Consider the following 19,934-nt stretch of genomic DNA (forward strand, 5'->3'; position numbering starts at 1 on the left):
CTTTTAATTAAAAGGCAGGGCAAGTGTCCACGATGCATTGGGAATGGCTTCTCATTTCTTGGATTTAAGATTTTATTTTAAAAATATTTTGGTGGTTTTTGAATCCAGATTCACCCTTTGAAATTATGTATTGACACATACATAAATGTTTTATTTTATGAATATGCGTGTGCCTGAGTTTATGTGCAGCACAAGTGTGCAGGAGTCTCGGGAGGCCAGAAGGCATCAGACCGTCAGACCTGACTTAAAGGCAGTTGTGAACCGCCTTATGAGGATGTTGGGAAGTGACCCTGGGCCTTCTGGAAGAGCAGTAAGTACTCTTAAGGGATGAGCCGTCTCTCCAGTTCTTCACACCGGATTGTTTTTGACAATGAGAATCTGGCCTTGAGGAAAAGCCTGACAGTCAGTCTTAGTACTAAGCAACATTCTTGCCTGAAACTCAGCAGAGAGTGCACTTTTTTCTGGGGGCTGGAAGGGAGAACTGGGGATCAAATCTAGGACCTTAAGCATGCTATGCAAGCATGCTACCACTGAGCCACATCCTCCACCCCAATTTTTAGCTCCGGCTAAAAACCTTTCAGAAGTCATCTCCTATCTCAAACCTGAAATGCTACTTCAGGGAAGCCTACAGGCGGCAAAGGCCTGGCAGTGAAGCCAGCTCTCGCCTCTCCAGGCAGCCCTGTAGGTGCAGCCCTTGGGTCAGTCCCCAGGCAGACAACGCAGAGCTGGGGAAGCACCAGGCCACCCTCACCCGAGGCAACTGGTCCCACTGTTCCTTGTTCTTCATCTCTTCCTGCACTTCATGGATCCGCTTCAGTGACTCCAGACTTTCATCCAGCAGAAAGGTCGTGTCGTTAATCAGCATATTGATATAGCGAACAAACTGCTTTCCGGAACTGAAAGGCAATGAGACAGTGTGTGGTCACACAGCTGGCTGGCCACTGAGAAATGAGGTCACCTGTGAGACTGCAGCTCTTGGCACATACACCAGATCAACTCTCCTCAAATTTTGCTATTCTTTTTGGTTTGTTTTGTTTTAAGAAGGGTCTACATAGCCCAGGCTGATGTCAAACTACTTTCCTGCCTCAGCATCACAGAGGTTGGACAAGACACAAGCCACCAAGTTCCAGCCCTGCTATCCTTTTTAGTTCCTTGTGATAAGCTCATTCTAGTGGCATGCTGGACCAGCCTTGTATGGCTGGTATGAAACAACTGCTAAATATTCCAGAATGTTCTGAGCTGATTTCCTTGGCAGTTTATATTTGGCAATAATTTATATAGTTACACTGTGGAAAAGTAGCAAAGGCTGAAATTCCTCCTTTTGGAGAGGCTCATAGCACAGCCCAGCACTGGCTCACTGCTCTGTGTTTTAAGTAGACAACACGCTCTTCCAGGCTGAGCTTGACAGAGGCAACATGAAGAATTTCCCAAACACAGAGGCAAGAAACTACTGATAAAGTTATTCCTATCACAAAGAAGATTCACTAAGAAAAATAAGAAAGATAAGAACTCATTCTCCAGAAGCCAAAGCTTGGGGTCTAAGGGACCCTGTCGACTGCACTGTAGTGAAGGGACTTACTGGGGAACTGGGATAGCCTGGCCTACCTGTTAACAAGAGCAGCTGGCCTCAGTCTCAGGAATGAGGGGACACTAGGACCATGGAGCACAAGCTGGGGGCCCGTCAGGAACCCAATTGATCACAAACGCAGCTAGCTTAACTTAGTCTCCCTTGAAGAAGTACCCCGCAAGTGGTGAAGCTGCCGCGTTATCAACTCCTAGTTCAGTTAACACAGACAGACTGGATCAAAGATCTTATGCGGATGGAACAAAGCTTCTTTTGAAGAATAATGCAAGGCTTCATTCAATGTTTACACTCATCTTTCTTCTTTTAAGTACTTATAAATAACTTAGAGGCCAGGCTTAAGCTGGCCCTGCAATTTCAAGCTGGCATATGAAGAGTAACTAATACGGCTTGGCACCTAAGCACACCAAATGAACATTAAGTGGCCACCTTAACCTAAGTGCTTCTAAATCTTGTTTCCTCAACATTTCTGGGTCAGTCTGATAGCTTCATTTAATAGCATATAATACAAAGAAAACACAAAAATCACTTTACATGTGCATTTTTCCAGAACATTCCCTCATGTAAGCCACTCCTAGTGCTGACAACTTAAAGTAAGCCGGCAATTAGATAGGTGGCCACACCAAGCGGCTCCTTATGGCTACTTGCAGGAGGCTGAAACCAAGGGTACAGGCACTGGAACCCACTGCTCTCAGCAGCTTCCCGCCTGTGATTTTCCAGAGAGCAAGCTGTGCCATCAGGGGCCCAATACTCACTTGAACTCCTCCATGAAGGTGCCATGGTGAGCTATGTTTTGCCAAAGGCTTTTAAAAATAGTGCTAATGTGATAGCGAATTGTGAACTTGTCATAGAACTCGCTGGTGGCTCCAGTATGCTCGACATCTAAGGAGGAAAGACAAAGAGACTCAGACAGATGTGTTTCCTAACCTTCCAGATGCAGTCCCCACAATGACAGTGACAGGAAGGACCCGGAGCTGGTAAAATGTTGTCTGTGTCTCCCATGGAAGGCAAAGGAGAATTATGACTTCATTCTCTCTCCCTGCATTATAGTTTTTCAAGACAGGGTTTCTCTTTGTAGCCTTTGCTGTCCTGGAGTACACTGTAGCCCAGGCTGGCCTTGAACTCACAGAGATCCACCTGACTCTACCTCCTAAGTGCTGGGATTAAAGGTGTGCGCCACCAACACCCAGCAACTGGCTTCTTAAAGATTGGGTGTTACTATATTGCCCTGGACATCCTGGAAGTCACAGAGAGTCACTTCCCTCTGACTCCCAGAGTGCTGGGATTGAAGTGTACCTCTCCCCCTATAACCCGATTTTAAAGACCACAGTTTCATGATTAAAGTCTGCAGTGGATACAACATCTACAAGAATATGAGACAAAGCCTTTGGGACAGTATTAACCTTAATGATGATAAAAGCTCATTTATCACATCTCCAGCCCATTTTAAGCTGTTAGTTTAAGGAAAATTCCACACAGTTCATATGTGTATCTTTGAGCAGAAAACAATAGGCTACATTGTATATGTACCTAGTACTTGTCTATTATTTTAAACACTTTTGTATCAGACATTTTCCAAGCCCATCCTAAAGTAGAGAAATGCGCAGTGACAACCCACACTCATGGCTCAGGTCATTAGCACCCCTGTAATGTAAGATGGGTGAAGACTAAACCTGGTGACGCTGATGGCCAATGTCAGCATGACGTTCCATATTCACTGCAGGCTTTATAAGGAGAAAAATTGTCAGGGAAAGACAGTCACAGCTCAACAAAGACACAAGGGAAATTAAACCGAGCTATCTTTCTTAGCATAGCATATTGGCAGACAATAAAACTAAGACTGGTCAGGCAGTGGTGGCGCCTGCCTTTAATCCTAGCACTTGGGGGGCAGAGGCAGGAGGATCTCTGTGGCAGGATATTTGATGGCACTTTGACACTGAGACTGTGTTAATAGCATTAGCCTTGAATCAGGGGGCAAAGCCAGTGACTCGCTGACCAGAATTAGCCATAGAGAAGCCAGGAAGACAGACAGAGAAGGCAGGAGCAGGGAGGGACTCAGACTTCCCATCTCGGGAATCCGGAAGTGTGGAGAGGTCGGCAGGCTGCTCCTCGATGGACTCTTTGACCTGTCAGGTTCAGACCTGGAATGTGACTCCCGACTCTTTATTGGTAACAAAACAACTTAAACAGGAACAACAGAGCTCTGTGAGTTTGAGTCCAGCCTGGTCTATAGAGTGAGTTCTAGGGAAATTATACAGAGAGACTCGGTCTTGAAAAAACAAACAAACAAACAAACAAAAAATATTCAGAAAAACAGGCATACTACACATGCTGGGGGTGAATAAACAGTGACAATATCTCTCTGGAAACAGCTGAGTAGCAGGTGTGGTGGCACATGCCTATATTCCCTGCATTGAGAGGCAGGAAAATCAGGAGGCCAAGGCCAGCCTCTGCTACACAACAATGGGATGCCAGTCTGGGTGCACGGACTGTCTTAAATGTAACAACCCTACCCTCAAATGTCTGCAGCCTGCAGCACGGCAGTCAGTGCTTCCACTAGTCTACTGACTCCACTCCAGAAACTGCTCACAGCTGTTTACAAAGACCACCTGCCAGCACACCAAATACTGCATCGTTTTTATTTTTACAATACTAGAGATGGAACCCAGGGCCTTGAGACGCTAGACAACTGTTCTACCACTGCACAGAAATACTGTTTTTGACTAGAAAAAAGTTAGTAATCCTGATAAAATAAAAGTCTGATAAAAACCAGAGACTATGAAAACAAATGTACACCTTGGGCATAATGAGAGCTTTTTAAAAGTGACCGAGGGTCAGCAAGGTGGTTCAGTAAGAAGCAGCACTGGCCATCGCTAGAAGCCTGAGTTCAAGCCTCAGGACCCACATGCGGGAAGGATAGAAAAGGACCTGCAATTTGTCTTCTGACCTCTATTCATACAATACAATACAATACAATACAATACAATACAATACAATACAATACAATACAATACAATACAATACAATACAATACAATACAATACACACACACACACCCCAAAAATAAAAAATACACCAGATTTGTAGTAAAATATTACACAGACTCTGAGCACAAAGATGATGCGGGACTTCTAAATTCTGCTTGGTACTGTCTTTTACAGTGCTGTGGGTGGAACCCAGAGCCTGGTACAAATCATACAATCACTCTAAACATCACCCCTGCCTTTCTTCATATTTTCTGTATTTTCCAAAGCCTACAGTTAGGGGGTGAAAATCCGCTGTTTAATAATAAAGGAAAAGGACTAAGATATTCTTCCCATGCTAAGACCGGAAAGTACTTCCGTATACTCATGAAGTCGACTCTTCTCTGGAGGAACTGAGTGCCATTTTATTCCATCAACGTGTGAACGAAGGTGGCAGCAGTGACTCAAGCAAAGCTTGCCAAGACAGAAAACTGGAGGCCGGCACAGCTCCGTCGTCATCCGAAGCCGCCCCATTCTGGGCTGCACCCCAGACACCCCAAGCTAAGCCACGCTGTGAGCTCCCTGCCCACAGGCATCATCTCTCCCAATATCTGTTTTCTTATTTGTTCCTAATGGTTCCTCACATCATCCCTACGTGTAGTAGACTACTTTAAGATAGGTTTTTGTTTATATTCTATTTGTTCAACTTTGTTAAGCTGTGTTATTATGTCTGTGTAAAACATCTGATGGTTTAATAAAAAACTGGCCAATAGCAAGGCAGGAGAAAGGATAGGCGGGGCTAGCAGGCAGAGAGTATAAATAGAAGGAGAAAACTGGGAAGAGAGATCTAAGAGGGAGCAGCCAGAGGAGGAGGACTCCAAGCTACATGACAAGCCATGGAATAAGAGTATGATTTGCAGAAGTTAGAGAATGGGAAAAGCCCAGAGGCAAAACATAGACGGATTAATTTAAGGAAAGCTGGCTAGAAACTAAGTCAAGCTAAGGCCGGGCATTCATAATTAAAAATAAACCTCCGTATATGATTTATTCAAAAGCTGGATGGCTCTGGCCCCACCCACTCAAAAGCCAAACAACAACCGACACCACCTGCCCAGGTTCTAATCCCAAGTCTTAGCTCTAGATCGTTAAATGGACTTGTCCCTCACTAACCTCCCAAACCCTGTCCTCTCTCAGCAAGGGTTTCTTTTCAAGACAGGGTCTCACTATGGAGCCCTGGCTGTCCTGGAACTTTCTCCGTAGACCAGGCTGGCCTTGAACTCACAGAGATTCATCTGCCTCTGCCTCCCGAGTCTGGGATTAAAGGCACGTGCTACCATGCCCAGCTTGAGAAAGGCTTCTTGCTGCCTTCTTTCTAGATTCATTTCACTGCTTTCTTTTTCTGCCACTCTGCGGCTGAGATCTACCAATGATCAGGCTTCTATCCATTTGTGGCTGAGATCTACCGATGCTCATGTTTGTATCACTTCCTCAAGAGACCTTCCCCAACCATCTTTCTTGAAGTACCCCATCTTCTCCCATACCTACTGTCTCCAACCCCCCCAATCTCCCATGTCTGCCTCCCAATGAGGGATTCTGGAGTCTTCCCATAGTAGTCCTAGCACAAAGACATGCTGATTTAGTGATGGATTCTACACTGACTGCTGGCTTTGTGCAGCCACTCAGCTCTGGGGAAGGAAAAACCTGGAAATAAGCAAGTCTAGCCCTATCCATAGCCTCCCTGTCCTCAGAATTCTTTTGTAAGGAAGACTACTAGGAGACGTACCAAAAACTCTTATTTTGATGTCTAATTTTATTTTTGAAACAAGGTTGTATTTAAACACTTCTTAAGTGAAATACTGCTCTGTGGCCTGAGAGGTGCTGGCTCCAGCAATCTATCTACAAAGTCTCATCTTAGAGGTAGCCTGTTCAGGGCAGATCTTGATGGGGTGGTGGAGAGACCTGTGGGGGAATATCTGTGAGGCATCCTGCAGGGTCAAAGCTCTTATAACCATGGAAGAACAGCAGAGCAGTCAGGCACACTTGTGCTAGAATCCAGCTGCTGGGCACCTGTCACTCACTAGCCAGTAACCTTCAGCAAGCTTCTTGACCTTTCCAAGCTCAAGTTTCTTCATTTGTAAAATAGAGGTATTTATAGTACCCATCTCTTTGACAGCTATGTGGATCAAGTGAACAGTGACCACGAGTGGCAACTATTTTTAGGAAAGGTGTCATCTATCCATGACTATGGAGGGGCTCAGGCCAGAGGGCATCCTGCTCCATGACAAAGGAGAAGAGCAAATAATACCTACCCACATGCTTCTCAAGTGTGCTAGAGTGCTCTCCTCCCCCCGCCACACACAAATTTATCATGAAGCTACAGTAACATGCCCAGACCACTAACTGAATACTAATTCTATTTAACAAAAATTTATTTTTTAATATTAATACATATCTCCTGTGGAATGTGGTTATTTCTTGGCATTTTCTATACTTTTTCTTTTTGAGACAGGGTCTCACTATGCATCCCTGACTGGACTAGAACTCATTATGTAGACCAGGCTGGCCCCCAACATGCAGTGTCCTGAATACATACAAGGCATCATTTTTACCTAAATATCCTGAGCTACCCCTGACCATGGCTATGAGATCAAAGGACTCAGACCCCCAAAAGGTACTTTTATCCATCAGTGCACTGGAGTGTCTCCAAAGAAAGGATGTGAACAAAACCTCCAAGACAGTATGTGCCTACTTTATACTTAAGAGTGCCTGAGTAGGGTAAGAAGCAGCTCTTAACAGATGCAACAAAGTCACAGTGATAAAGGGAACGGCAGGCGAACGAGTTCCAGATGGGCAGAGGGCAACTCCTGTCCCTGAACACTGGGCATCCTCAAATAGGCCACCCCATCAGCAGCAAGGACATGTGTTGTAAGCCACCTATTTCTGCAGAACACAGTGGGGTCTACTAAATGCCAGGCACCTACAGAGTGGCTAGAATGTGCCAGGTTTAATAGGAGATGAGAAGACAGGACACATTTGACACCCTGGGAAACACACACTGGTTAACTGATTCAATAGCACAGTCTTGTGTTTTTATTAAGAGACAGATCAAAAAACCAACAGTTCAAAAGCCAAATTTTATTTTATTATTATATTATTATTATTATTATTATTATTATTATTTTTTTTTTTTTTTTTGAGACCTGGTTTCTCTGTGTAACAGGCCTGGCTGTCCTGGAACTCACTCTGTAGACCAGGCTGGCCTTGAACTCACAGAGACCCGCCTGCCTCTGCCTCCTGAGTGCTGGGATTAAAGGCGTGCGCCACCACTGCCCGGCTTAGTTCGCTTTTTTGAGACAGGGTTTCTCTGTGCAGCCCTGGCTGTCCTGAAACTCACTCTGTAGACCAGACTGTCCTTGAACTCACAGGGATCCTCCTGCCTCTGCCACCACACCTGGCTTCAGAAGCTAAGTTTTAAAGACAGTCAAAAGGTGGAATGCCATCTGACCAGAGGAGGGGACTCTCCTTGAAGCACATTTGCCATGTTCTGTCACTTCCAAGTATAACTGGGCACAGGGAAGAGCACACACAAGTATTAGGGGCTCAGGAATTGTGATAAACTAATGAACGAGGGAAGGCTCCCGGAGGACCACAGAATCCTCATTTTACTGGCTTGGATGAGAGCCAATATACTTTTTCTTGTTGTTGCTTTGAGTAGCTTTAAGCTAACCTCAAACTTGCTATCAAGGATGACCTTGGACATTTATAAAAAAACTCTCTATTTTACCCACACTTTGAAAACTCAATTACAGGATGGTGTTACATATCAAATGCTGTAAATGCAAAGGCAAATGATCCAGGTCATTTCACTCAGATGGAAACACCAACTTGGACTACTAACAACAAATGGAGTCTGCTAAAGCAGCAGAAGCCAGCACACACAGTGGCCAGTGTCACCTCTCTCTCAGACGCCTGAGGAGATGACATGCTCAGAACGGGCTGGTAAGTGATCTGCAGAAGCAGATGTTGGAGTCTCCGAAGGCAGGATTATTTTAGCTGTTTATGGATTTTAGGTCAGTTTTAGGTTTAAGTTCACTCTGAAACAACCTTGTCTGTCATATAGCCACATGCCAGAAGGCACATCCGAAACCTACCTGTATAGAACTTCATGAGGGAAGGTACCAGCAATTTTGTAGAGAGAGGATGGTTCTCAATCATCTCAAAAAACTTCTGAGTTCGAGGCTGGACAGAAGGGTTAGTCATGAACATGACCTCCACCAGTTTGGCCACTAAGTATGGGTTTCGGATGTAATTCTGGTTGCACAGCATCACCACGAGGAACATCACGATGTCCTGAGTACAGGGCTCATAAAGCACCTGAGGAGAATATCTGAACAGAGGAAAGGACACTCGGTGAGTTGCCAGGAACCATGGGAAGGAAAGGAGGCAGACGGGGCACAGCGGGGGAGGGCAGGTACCAGGTCCCTTTGGATGGTTCAAGTGATGTGCACATTGGAACAACACAGATGTAAAGCCAAATGTGTGTGCTGGCTGCAGAAAGCTGTGTGAACCACGCTTCAGAAAGGAAGCCACAGCTTGAGTGGACTTCACAGAAAGGTCTTCACCACCCAAAGGGGGAGGCGTTTACTTATTTATTTCTTAAAAGACAGGGTCTTAAACAGCTCCAACTGGCCTCAGATTGACTATATGGCTTAGGCTGGCTTTGAACTTGTTACCTTTGGCCTCCACCTCCCAAGTACTGAGATTAAGGAATTTGTGACCAAGCCAGCTTTAAAAGGGTTTTCATGGAGTTAATGTCTAACTGGAAACTTCTAGGGCCAACAAGATAGTGACACTGGTGTGGCCACCAGAGTCCTGTCTCCAGGACCCACACAGCAGCAGGAGAGGACCAATTCCCACAGAGAGAAGCTCGAGAGCATGCAAAGTTCCCATGCATACACAGGAATAAATATATGTCGTTTTAAAAAAATAAATAAAATTTGTTTTAAGAAATAAAAAATTTCAAGTATGTGTCTATATTATCATGTTTGGAATAAATGACTCAAGCTACTTAAATTCTAATACTGAATTTACTCAGCAACTAAACTATAACCTTTGATCACCCTTTAAATTTCTCGCCATTCAAAATCCATGTATCACTACTGACTGGGCCTGTCTGGGAACAGTTTCTCTGTTCTTGTGTTGTCTGAGGGATGGTCTACCACCTATACCTGCCTGGCCTGGAACTCACAATCCTCCTGCTGAGCTTCCAGGTACTGGGATGTGTGTGACACTGGGCTCGGCTGGGACAGCTCTGATGATAGAATTCAACTTGCTTTAGTTTTGGATTTTTTGTTGTTACTGGGAAATACTTGCTATTTGCACTCTGGGCAATAAGTCTTTGCTGCTTTTGCCTTTTTTTTTTTTTTAAAGATTTATTTATTTATTATGTATACAGTGTTCTGCCTGCAGGCCAGAAGAGGGCACCAGATTTCATTATAGATGGCTGTGAGCCACCTTATGGTTGCTGGGAATTGAGATCAAGACCTCTGAAGCCCCTGCTTTTGCTTTGCAAACAGACTTCAGACACACCCCTCTGCCACCCAGTACTGTTCCCAGGTTATGGTGATGTGTTCAACACAAAGAGTGAAAGGTTTTATTTATTTGTTTTTGATTTTCTTTTGGTGGTTCTGGGGATCAAATCCAGGCCTTTCACATGCTAGGCAGATGACCTTCCACTGAGGTCCTGCCAGTGAAAGCTTGAGACCCTGAAATTAGTATTTTAGGAAAACAAAAACAAAAATCCAAACAAAAAAGAAAACTCTCCCATTTTTTTACACTATCTCCAACTTTACAAATGGACACTTTTTTTTTCTTTTAGTTCAAAACACAGCTGTGGTGCTTCTGGTTTTTCATGTTCACTGGGGCATTTCTCAGGAGTACAGCTTCTGGTTTTCATGTTCACTGGGGCATTTCTCAGGAGTACACTCAACTATCAACACTCAGCTCAGGTTCACCAAGAGCTTGTCCCCACACTGCTCATCTGCGTCTGTCCTGGAGTCAACTGCTGCTGAACAGGGTTTAATTCTCCAATTTTGTGAGCAGCTTTCAGGTAAAGAAAGTCACACAAGCCCAGGCTTAAACGAAGGTTTGGAACACAGGTCACATCACCACGTACAGTGTACAAACAGAACATACAGCATGGGAAGCACTTACTGTACAATAAAAAATAAAAATTCAGCAACGTCTTCTACATAAAACTCAGGCAATGCTGCAAACACCTTGGGGACATCTGAACTTAAAGGCAGTGTTACGCTGTAGAAGAGAAAAAAAGCACAATTTACAAAACAAAATCATGGCATGTTAATACGCAGGGTGTTATACGACTAAATACCTCATTTTGGAAAGAGAAGAACACAACTGTGTAACACAACTGTGTAAAATGCACACAGGCAAACAACTGTGACCTCTGGAGGTAAGAGCAGATGAGGGAGACAGGCACACTCCGTGTGGCAAGTGTTTGCTCATCTGGATTTCTTGCTAGAGTTCGGCAGTAGTCAAATGGGAAGGAAGCTCATATTTGGTCATTTTGAGCAACTCAAAGGAGCCACACGCCATGCATGTATTTACATAACCTTCCCACTCTTGGGGCGCCAGGCATGTATTTATATAACCTTCCCACTCTTAGGGGCGCAGGCCAAATCTCACCAACACCTGTGACCCAGGAGCTTCCTAATGAACATAAAACAGCTGTAACTTAAATAGCAGTGACTGTCAATGTCTGGCCCTCCTGGACTCGGTGCTTAGGAGAACTCAGAAGGCTGTTATCTCTAGCACTGTGCTTCTAATTTATAGATCTGCTTTTCTAGCCATCCAAAGCTATAGCAAAGGTTTTTAAATGCCACCCATTAAAAACCACATGGGGAAATAGTAATGTAGCTTCACAGTCTGTGATATACATATAATTGGCAAATGAAAGGCCAATCCTCAGGAGGGTAGGGTTTGGCTGCAGCTATGACTGAAGAACAATCAGGAAGACACAGCGGACGCAGAGAGAAGGCAGAGAGGTGGCGGAGGGAAGACACACTCACTCGGGATATGCAGGGTCCAGGATGCGGAGCAGCAGCTGAATGAGAAGGCCATAAAAATTCAGACATCTTCTCAGGAAGCTCTCGTCAAGTAAGCCAGCGTCAGCACAGGCCTTGCACCGTACCAGTTTCTGTGGAAGTAGGTGTGCCCCCACCCATAGATTAGTCTGGAGTCAAGGCCCCTCAGCGTGACTAGGCAGGAGAGGGGCCAGGAGCTAAGACACCCGGGTTCTAGAGTCTCTAGAAGTTCCTTTCTAACTAGCTACAGGACACTGATCGCTGTGTCAAGATCTTTTTTTTTTCCCTGAAAAAAAAAACAACAGGTAGGTATGCCATGCAAACCACCGAGCACGAGGACAGCACACAGTTAGTGCTTGAGGTTAGTCACTGATACCATTTCCCAATAACTTGGATGGGGGATGGGGTAGACAGGGAGGCCCTCTGGGTGTCAGGAAAATTAGTGGAAAAAAGCCAGACAAACTGTATGTGAATTTCAACACCACTATTTATGTGCTAGCCTTAAGCAAAAGGTCTGTCCACAGGCTGCTGTCCCTCAGAGGATACACAGAGACACACATCATGATGGGGAATTCAGACAGCTTATTACAGATCCCCTGAAACACAACTGCCGGATAAATATGAAGGGGGCTACAGATCTGAAAGGGAACCCTGGTTTAGTCTGCATCCTGTTGTTAAGACAGGGTCTCCTGTAGCCCAGGCTGGCCTCGAACTCACTGTCACCCCCTTGTCCTGGGCTCCAAAGTGCTGGGGTTACAGGTGGAGCCACTATGCCCATCTCTATTTTGTATCTTTTTTTTTTAATAATTTAAATTTATTTTATGTGCATTGGTGTGAAAGTGTCAAATCCCCTGGAACTGGAGTTACAGACAGTTGTGAGCTGCCGTGTGGGTGCTGGGAATTGAACCCGGGTCCTCTGGAAGAACAGCCAGTGCTCTTAACCACTGAGCCATCTCTCCAGGCCCTCTATTTTGTATCTTAAAGCAGTCCAGTCTATTAGCAAATGACAACCTGAAATCTCAGCTTGTCACAGAAATCAAAGAGATACTTTTCTCTATAATCCCACTTAGCACGAGCAGCTAACATTCAGCTTTATAATCCGAACATAAGCACAGAAAATGTACACACATGCTTCTCTGCCTTCCCATGCAATGTCAGCCAGTGTTTGTGTTTAGCTAAGTTTTACCAGCAGGGATATTTCCGTCTATAGTTAGGTTCTATCTAACAGATGATTTTCAGTCAGAAATGAAGGACAAGGAGATAAATGAAAGAGATCTATTACCACAATGCGCTTTGTCAAGTACTACGACCATGTGTGGCTGCGTGTACTGGAGCATGCGTGTGACAGGGTGGAGGGTCTTTCACAAGGTTGGGAAAGGGTGGAGAAGTTACATTACAAATGAGAACACTTACTAAGAATTAACTGTATAAGCATATATATATTCTCGGGCGGCGGTGGTGGCACACGCCTTTAATCCTAGCACTCGGGAGGCAGAGGCAGGTGGATCTCTGTGAGTTCGAGGCCAGCCTGGGCTACAGAGTGAGTTCCAGGAAAGGCACAAAGCTACACAGAGAAACCCTGACTCGGAAAACAAAAACAAAACAAACAAACAAGCATATATACATTCTCTACTGGGATATAAATAATTATACCCAGAAATATGCAAGTTATAAACAAGTTTTAAATTATCCTATTTTACCTTGAGGGAAAAGAACAATGAAGAAAAAATAGAGACATCAAGATGCTTATTCTGGTGGAAAGACTACTATTATGAAGCTGGTCCACAATTATGTCAATTAACTGTACAAACCTTTAGCTGAGTTTTACAGCGCTTTAGCATTTCTCGGTGTCTGGTGGCCAGTGGGGAATCTTTCCACTGGCTTTCATTATTTTTCAAATCTTCCACGGTTCTGAAATTAACAAACAAAACACATTAACAATCAAATGAAAGAAAATACCCAAGTTCATTTTATCTGCTCAATTTGACCATTTCACGGGCTCTTTGACAGAATTTTTTTTCACACTTAAGTATTTTTAAAAGTAGAGCAAGCCAGGCAGTGGCGGCGCACGTCTTTAATCCCAGCACTTGGGAGGCAGAGCCAGGGGGATCTCTGAGTTCGAGGCCAGCCTGGTCTATAGAGTGAGTTCCAAGAAAGGCTCCAAAGCTACACAGAGGAAACCCTGTCTCAAAAAACCAGAGAGAGAGAGAGAGAGAGAGAGAGAGAGAAGAGAGAGAAGAGAAGAGAAGAGAAGAGAAGAGAAGAGAAGAGAAGAGAAGAGAAGAGAAAAGAAAAATCAAAATCAAAATCAAAATCAAAAATAAAGCAGAGCATATGAGCCAGGCCTGGCGGTGCACGACTCCAATCCCAGCACCTGGGAGGCCCAGGCAAGAGGAGGTCAAAACCAGCATGGTCTACACAGAGAGTTCCAAGACAGCCAGTGTTCCATGGTGAGATCCTGTCTCAACAAAATAAAATAAAAACCGGAGGGTATCCCACTACACTAAGTTTTTGTTTAATTGATGGCATTTTTTCTTTCTGGTTACTCATCAAATAATAATGTGTCTTTTGGGGGGAAGGGGTTTTTCAAGACAGGGTTTCTCTGTGTAGCCCTGGCTGTCCTCAAACTCAGAGATCTACTATGTATCTTAAAGAATGTTCTTTACAGCACTTGGAGGCAGGAGCAGGCAGATCTTTGTGAGTTCATGGCCATCCCAGCCTACATAGTGAGTTCCAGGCCAGAGCTACATGGTGAGACACTATCCACCGTACACTGTCTATATCCACTACCCCCTGGGCAAAAATGCAATTTAGATATGAAATCTGTTATCCTACTGCTCTGAGAGGTTAAAAAGAACTTTCTTGTACAAATTCTAAGCTCTTCCGTCTCATCAACTGCCAGAGCAAATGGCATCTTGCCAATGGCACTTCCTTCTCTCCTTAGCTGGCCCTCTCTCTGCCTGGAATGGTCCTCTCTGTGGCTGCCTTGGTCCCTTCTAGGTGACTGAACATTTATTATCACGGAGGGAACATCGTTATTATCTAACACGCTGCCTACTTTAAACACTTGCTTACTTCGCAGGATTCCATAATTTCCTCATGAAGTTGTGTAGAAAATCAGAGACTGTTAAGTGTCTAATATCATAGTTCCCTGACTGCTAAGCCGACGATTCTCACTAAAGGCAGAATCGCTTCGATCAGCGGCACTTGCAGGAGTCTTCTGGAAGCATGGGGCAGAGGCTGAAGCTATGGTGGAGGTTCCACTGCTAGGCTGAAGCAGTTTACCGTTAAAGTGCGCTCTAAGAACATCACCAAGAGCCCTTTGTTACTGTGCTAAAGAGTTCAGAAAAAAAAAAAACAAAAAAAAAAAACCAACCACTCCACACCCCTTTCTACTCATCTCAGAAAACTTGGTTCTTTGGTCTAAGACTGGAACTCAAGTATGGTAGACGAAATAATGGCATCTTTTAAAAACGTCACATCCAGGGACTGGAGACATGGCTCAATGGTCAAAAACAAACAACGCTTTGGCAAAGGACGTGGGTTCAGTCCCCAGCATCTACAGGTGGCTGACAACCATCTCAAACTCCAGTTCCAGAGGATCTGATGCTCTCTTCTGACCTCCAAGGGCACAGCAGCACACGCACATACATGCAGACAAAACACTCATACACATAAAATAAATAAATCTAAATAAATTACATAAAGTCACGGTACCCTGATCTTGGGACAAACCCTGATGCACATGGCTATGCTGGATAGCTGTTGTTTTGTTGTTGTTGTTTGTTTGTTTGTTTGTTTGGTCACGATGACAGAAGCCAGGGTAATCTGGAGAAAAGGAACTGAGAAAATATCTTTTTTTTTCACAGATTGGCCTGTGAGGATTTTCTTTATGACAATTGATGTGTGAGGGTCAACCCTATTGTGGGTGGTACCATCCTGGGCTGGTGGTCCTGGGTTCTGTAAGAAAGCAGGCGGAGCAAGCCATGGGGAGCAAGCCAGTGAGCAGCATCCCTTAATGGCTTCCCGTTTAGTTTTTGCCTCCATGCCCCTGCCTTGAGTTCCAGCTCCGATTTCCCTTCGGGATGAGCTGTACTGTGTAAGCTAAAAAACCATGCTTTTGGTCATGCTTATCAGTGGCCCCACATGGCAAAAGGGACTGCACAGGTGTAAGGTTATCCTAGAGTATCGGGCTGGCCCAGAGTTATCACAAAGCTCTTCCTAAGAGAAAGAGCGGGTAGGAGTAAAAGGGGATGTAACAATGAGGCCAGGCATAAGGGTACCTAGAGACACTCTGTTACTGACTTTGAAAATGAGGTGTGTCTAGAAGCAAGAAAGTAGGAAGTCTCTAGAAAAAGTGAGGTAACACTCTCCACACTGAGTCTCCAAAAGGGATGCTACCCTGATTCTAGGATCCTGCCTTACAGAACATAAAGACACACTGTGTTAATGTTAGTCACTATGGGGAAGCCAGAGGAAATGAATGCCATGATATACATGGTTATGGACACCACATAAAGGAACAGGCACAGGCCCTGGCCTGGATGTGAAGATTCCGTCACTGTTTGCGGATGGAATGTTGGCAGCCCTAGGCCAAGTGGCCCTTTGGCAAGGGATAAAGCAATAGCCTCTCACAAGGCTGGATAAGGATAGGGAAAGAAACAAGATAGTCTTGAGGTCTTGAAGGGAGGCAGTGAACCATGAGTTCCTAGGAAGTGGAGTGGTCTACCATTACCAACGAACAACATAGGCTGAGTTCATAACCTTCCAGTGCCTCCTATCTGGAAGTCAGGGTGAGGGCTCAGACCCAAATGGGTCTGGGAGACTGTGATTATGCCATGGACCCATATCTTTAAATCCAAGGAGCTCACTGGCCGAGGCAGGTCTTGTAATGACCTTCCTGAGAAGTTCACCCTGCAGGGTGAGGTGCAATGCTCTGCAATGCGCCACCCCCCAGCCCCACTATCCTTTAGCACCTCCAGAGCTACAAAAGTCAGAGCAATGACTGCCTTGGAGAGATCACAAGATCATAGCAGGAGGAGCAGAAGTCTGAAGGTGACAAGATCTGCTCCATCACCTTTGTACTATGGGGTCAGGAACCCAGAAAAAGAGCCCATGTGTAGCCAGCATTTGGAAGAAGACTGGCCAGGCTGCAGAGGCAGGAGCTTCTGCAGGCTGCAGGGGAGGGCTGGAGGTTTCCTGCTCATTCTTCCTGCCAGGCTATGAGCAAGCTTTAACTCCTAACTCCAGATTAAACCTCATCTCTGCTTCTGTGACTACAATTCTTCCTCTACTATGACCTCTTTCCCTCCCTACAAAGCCCTGTGATAATAACTGCCCCTCCCAGATGATCCAGGATAATATTCTTGATCACTTTACCATTTGGGTGACATTCACAGGTTCTAGGCCTAGGACGAGAACCTTTTTGGAATGTCATGTGGGAATATATGTGCAGCTGTGTGTGGAATGGATTCTGAGGGTACCTGATGAGCACATGAGGAAAACGCTGACAGTTCTATGTGGACAAAGTTCATTGCCACAACTGCACCCAGCAGAGACTCTGGATTCAATGTCTGAATGGTGAGGAGGGTTCCAATAGTGAGCCCAACTATCTCAGGAAAATCTGGACTTGACAGTGACCTGGCTCAGCTGCAAGGTATTCAAAACTAAGGGGCCTGGAATAGTAATGCCAATTTGCCATATGAGACTGACTGTCTTTCTGTCTCTGTCTCTGTCTCTCTCTGCTTATATCATAAAACTGCATCTCCAAGTGGCATAATACTGTTAGCACCAAAGATGGCCGGTGGGGTCAGTGGGAGTCATGGGATCTCAGATGACAATCTATCCCAGGAGAGGAAATACACTTATCCACAATCACACCTCGACATTTACAAAAACCTCTTTGTGACTGATTTTTATTGTTCTTTTCTTATTTGCTTATTTTGTGTGTGGGCAGAGGATACTTTGCAGAGGTCCGTTCTTTTCTTCCACCATTGTGGGTCCAGGCACTAGATGCAGAGTGTCAGGCTTGGTGGCCAGTTTCTCCACCCACTGTGCCATCTGGTCAGCCTTCAGTGGCTGGTATTAAAAGCAGATAAAATTTGCCAGAGTGAGGAAAGGTTGAGAAAGAAATAACAATATGACTGGCCTCAAGAGCCCAAAACCACACAGAGCGTATCCAATGCAATTCAGCTAGAAAACATAACAAGAGACAACCCATCCCAAAGTGTAACTATAAAATATTGTGAATTAAATAAAATACGTTAAGTTGGGCATGGCTTTAATCCCAACAACGTGTGTGGGTACCCAGAGGCAATAAGATAGATTCTGTAACCTGCCCCCCAATACACACACACACACAAAAAAAAAAAAAAAAGAAAAGAGAAAAGGAGAATGTAGGCAGAGGTACTGGTGGGCGCCACCTTTACCGCCGCAGCTCTGGGAAGTTGTTGGGTCCATGCTGCCACTGAGTAGCCCACTGCCTGCTGCTCATGACCCCATTTGAGTGTTCAGCAGCACAGCCTCTTAAAAGAGCTGCACTGGGTTAGCCACTAGCATGAAGGAAGCTCCCTCTTCAACGGGCTGCACTTCTTTCTGTTTGCCATTGGTATCAGGCCTTGCCTAACCTCTACCTATCCAGCGATTGGCCAGGCAGCTTCTTTATTAAAGCAGTCACAGTGACACATACTCATACAGTGTAAAGGAATATTCCAGATTTGTCTGTCGGATATACTTTGGCCTGTAGGCCAAAGTTGGATGCCCCAACATTATAGAAGAACTTTGGGCGAACGTCCAGGCAGCCAGCTGTTTCTGTCACCTCTTAATTTTGGAAGTCGCTTGCTATGCACTTCCTGTTTACTCAGGTAATATTATATTCATCTCAGGTCTTTGCTGGCGTTAAAGACTATATAGTTACAATTTCAGTTTTCCCTAATCATGGTAGAAAGTCAATTAGGTATGAAACACTGGACTCTTCAGGGGAGGACAGTTGATGTAGTGTTTTCTCTGTTTTGCCAAATACAAATCAACTGGACATTGTAACTGTAATTCTTACTTGGTAACTGTTATTGTATATAATTTTATTATGTTGAAGTTAAACCTTCCTTTTTAATTAGACAAAAAGGGGGAAATATGGAATATTTATAGAGTGTGAACATGTGTCACTGTGACTGAATTAATAAAGGGGCTGACTCGCCAATATCTAGACAGGTAGAAGTTAGGCAGGACTTGCAGAAAAAAAAAAAGAGCTTGAAGAGGAGGAGAAGTCTTTCAGAATAGGAAGGAGACATGGGGAGGAGATGAACTTTACTGAGAAACAGTATCCATACACATGGCAGAGCATGGGTAAGAAATAGAGATTAATTTAAAATGTAAGAGTTAGCTAGTAACCAGCCTGAGCTATTGGCCAATCATTTATAATTAATAACAAGTCTCTGAATGGTTATTTGAGAGCAGCTGCTGAGACACAGAGAAACTCCATATATATATATCTGAATATGAGAGCTCCTACGACAGCTGTACTAGACCAGACAGAAGTGGTTTAAATGGCCCGTCCACCCATGTCTGTTCCTGGGATGTCCGTTTGTTTGCAGACGCTAGAGCATCAGGACATGCTGGGATTTCGAGCCACATCAACCACTGTGATTTGATGACTGACAGCTGGAGCTGCTGGTCAGCACCTGGGCTCCTCAGACACAGACAACAGGGCAAAGGGGAATTGCATGTTTCCTTGATTTTCATGGGAAAACAGGGCTTGACAGTCCAAGGCAAGAAGGTATGCCAGGAGGGCAGGGACTCCCCTAAAATGATTCCTGGTTATCTTCACACCCAGTGGAAAGGTTTTAGCAACCACGTACAGAAACAAACAACGAGGGCTCAGAAATCCACCTCTGCATCATTTTATCATGCAAAGAACCCGGGAAGGAGAGGCACCAATGCAGTAGTAGAGGCAGACAGTATACTGCAATGTATGCATCCTCCCCCAGGTCTCCTGACCCCAGCCGAAGGCAGGCCTGTGCCTAAGAGGCAGCGGTAACAGCGAGGCACTGACAGGGATCATGACACATACCTATTGAGCTCTCGGATGGCTCGGAGTCTTCGGATGTAGCGACGACAACTAGGCAGAATAGAGAGGTGGTGAGCGTGCAGGGTGAGAAAGAAACATTCCGTAGGGAATTTTGGCTCAGAAAACGGAGGCTGATCTCCATCTAGAAAAAAACAACAACATGAATCCTTAACTAAAATCAATTACAAGCCATACGGAAAAAGTTCCATTGTGAAGGAAAA

General features: G+C 44.8%; 1 protein-coding gene across 1 annotated transcript in view; it reads right to left on the minus strand.

Annotated features, from left to right (window-relative positions):
• The window catches only part of Ube4b (ubiquitination factor E4B), a 120,867-nt gene that overhangs the window by 15,452 nt on the left and 85,481 nt on the right, over window positions 1-19,934 (minus strand). The window contains 7 exon segments of the mRNA XM_028893635.2: window positions 752-896; window positions 2,338-2,464; window positions 8,697-8,932; window positions 10,759-10,857; window positions 11,634-11,761; window positions 13,460-13,559; window positions 19,717-19,855. Coding sequence (XP_028749468.1) covers window positions 752-896; window positions 2,338-2,464; window positions 8,697-8,932; window positions 10,759-10,857; window positions 11,634-11,761; window positions 13,460-13,559; window positions 19,717-19,855 — 974 coding nt within the window.

The sequence above is a fragment of the Peromyscus leucopus genome, chromosome 2 (genome assembly GCF_004664715.2).
Source record: "Peromyscus leucopus breed LL Stock chromosome 2, UCI_PerLeu_2.1, whole genome shotgun sequence".
Lineage (NCBI taxonomy): Eukaryota > Metazoa > Chordata > Mammalia > Rodentia > Cricetidae > Peromyscus > Peromyscus leucopus.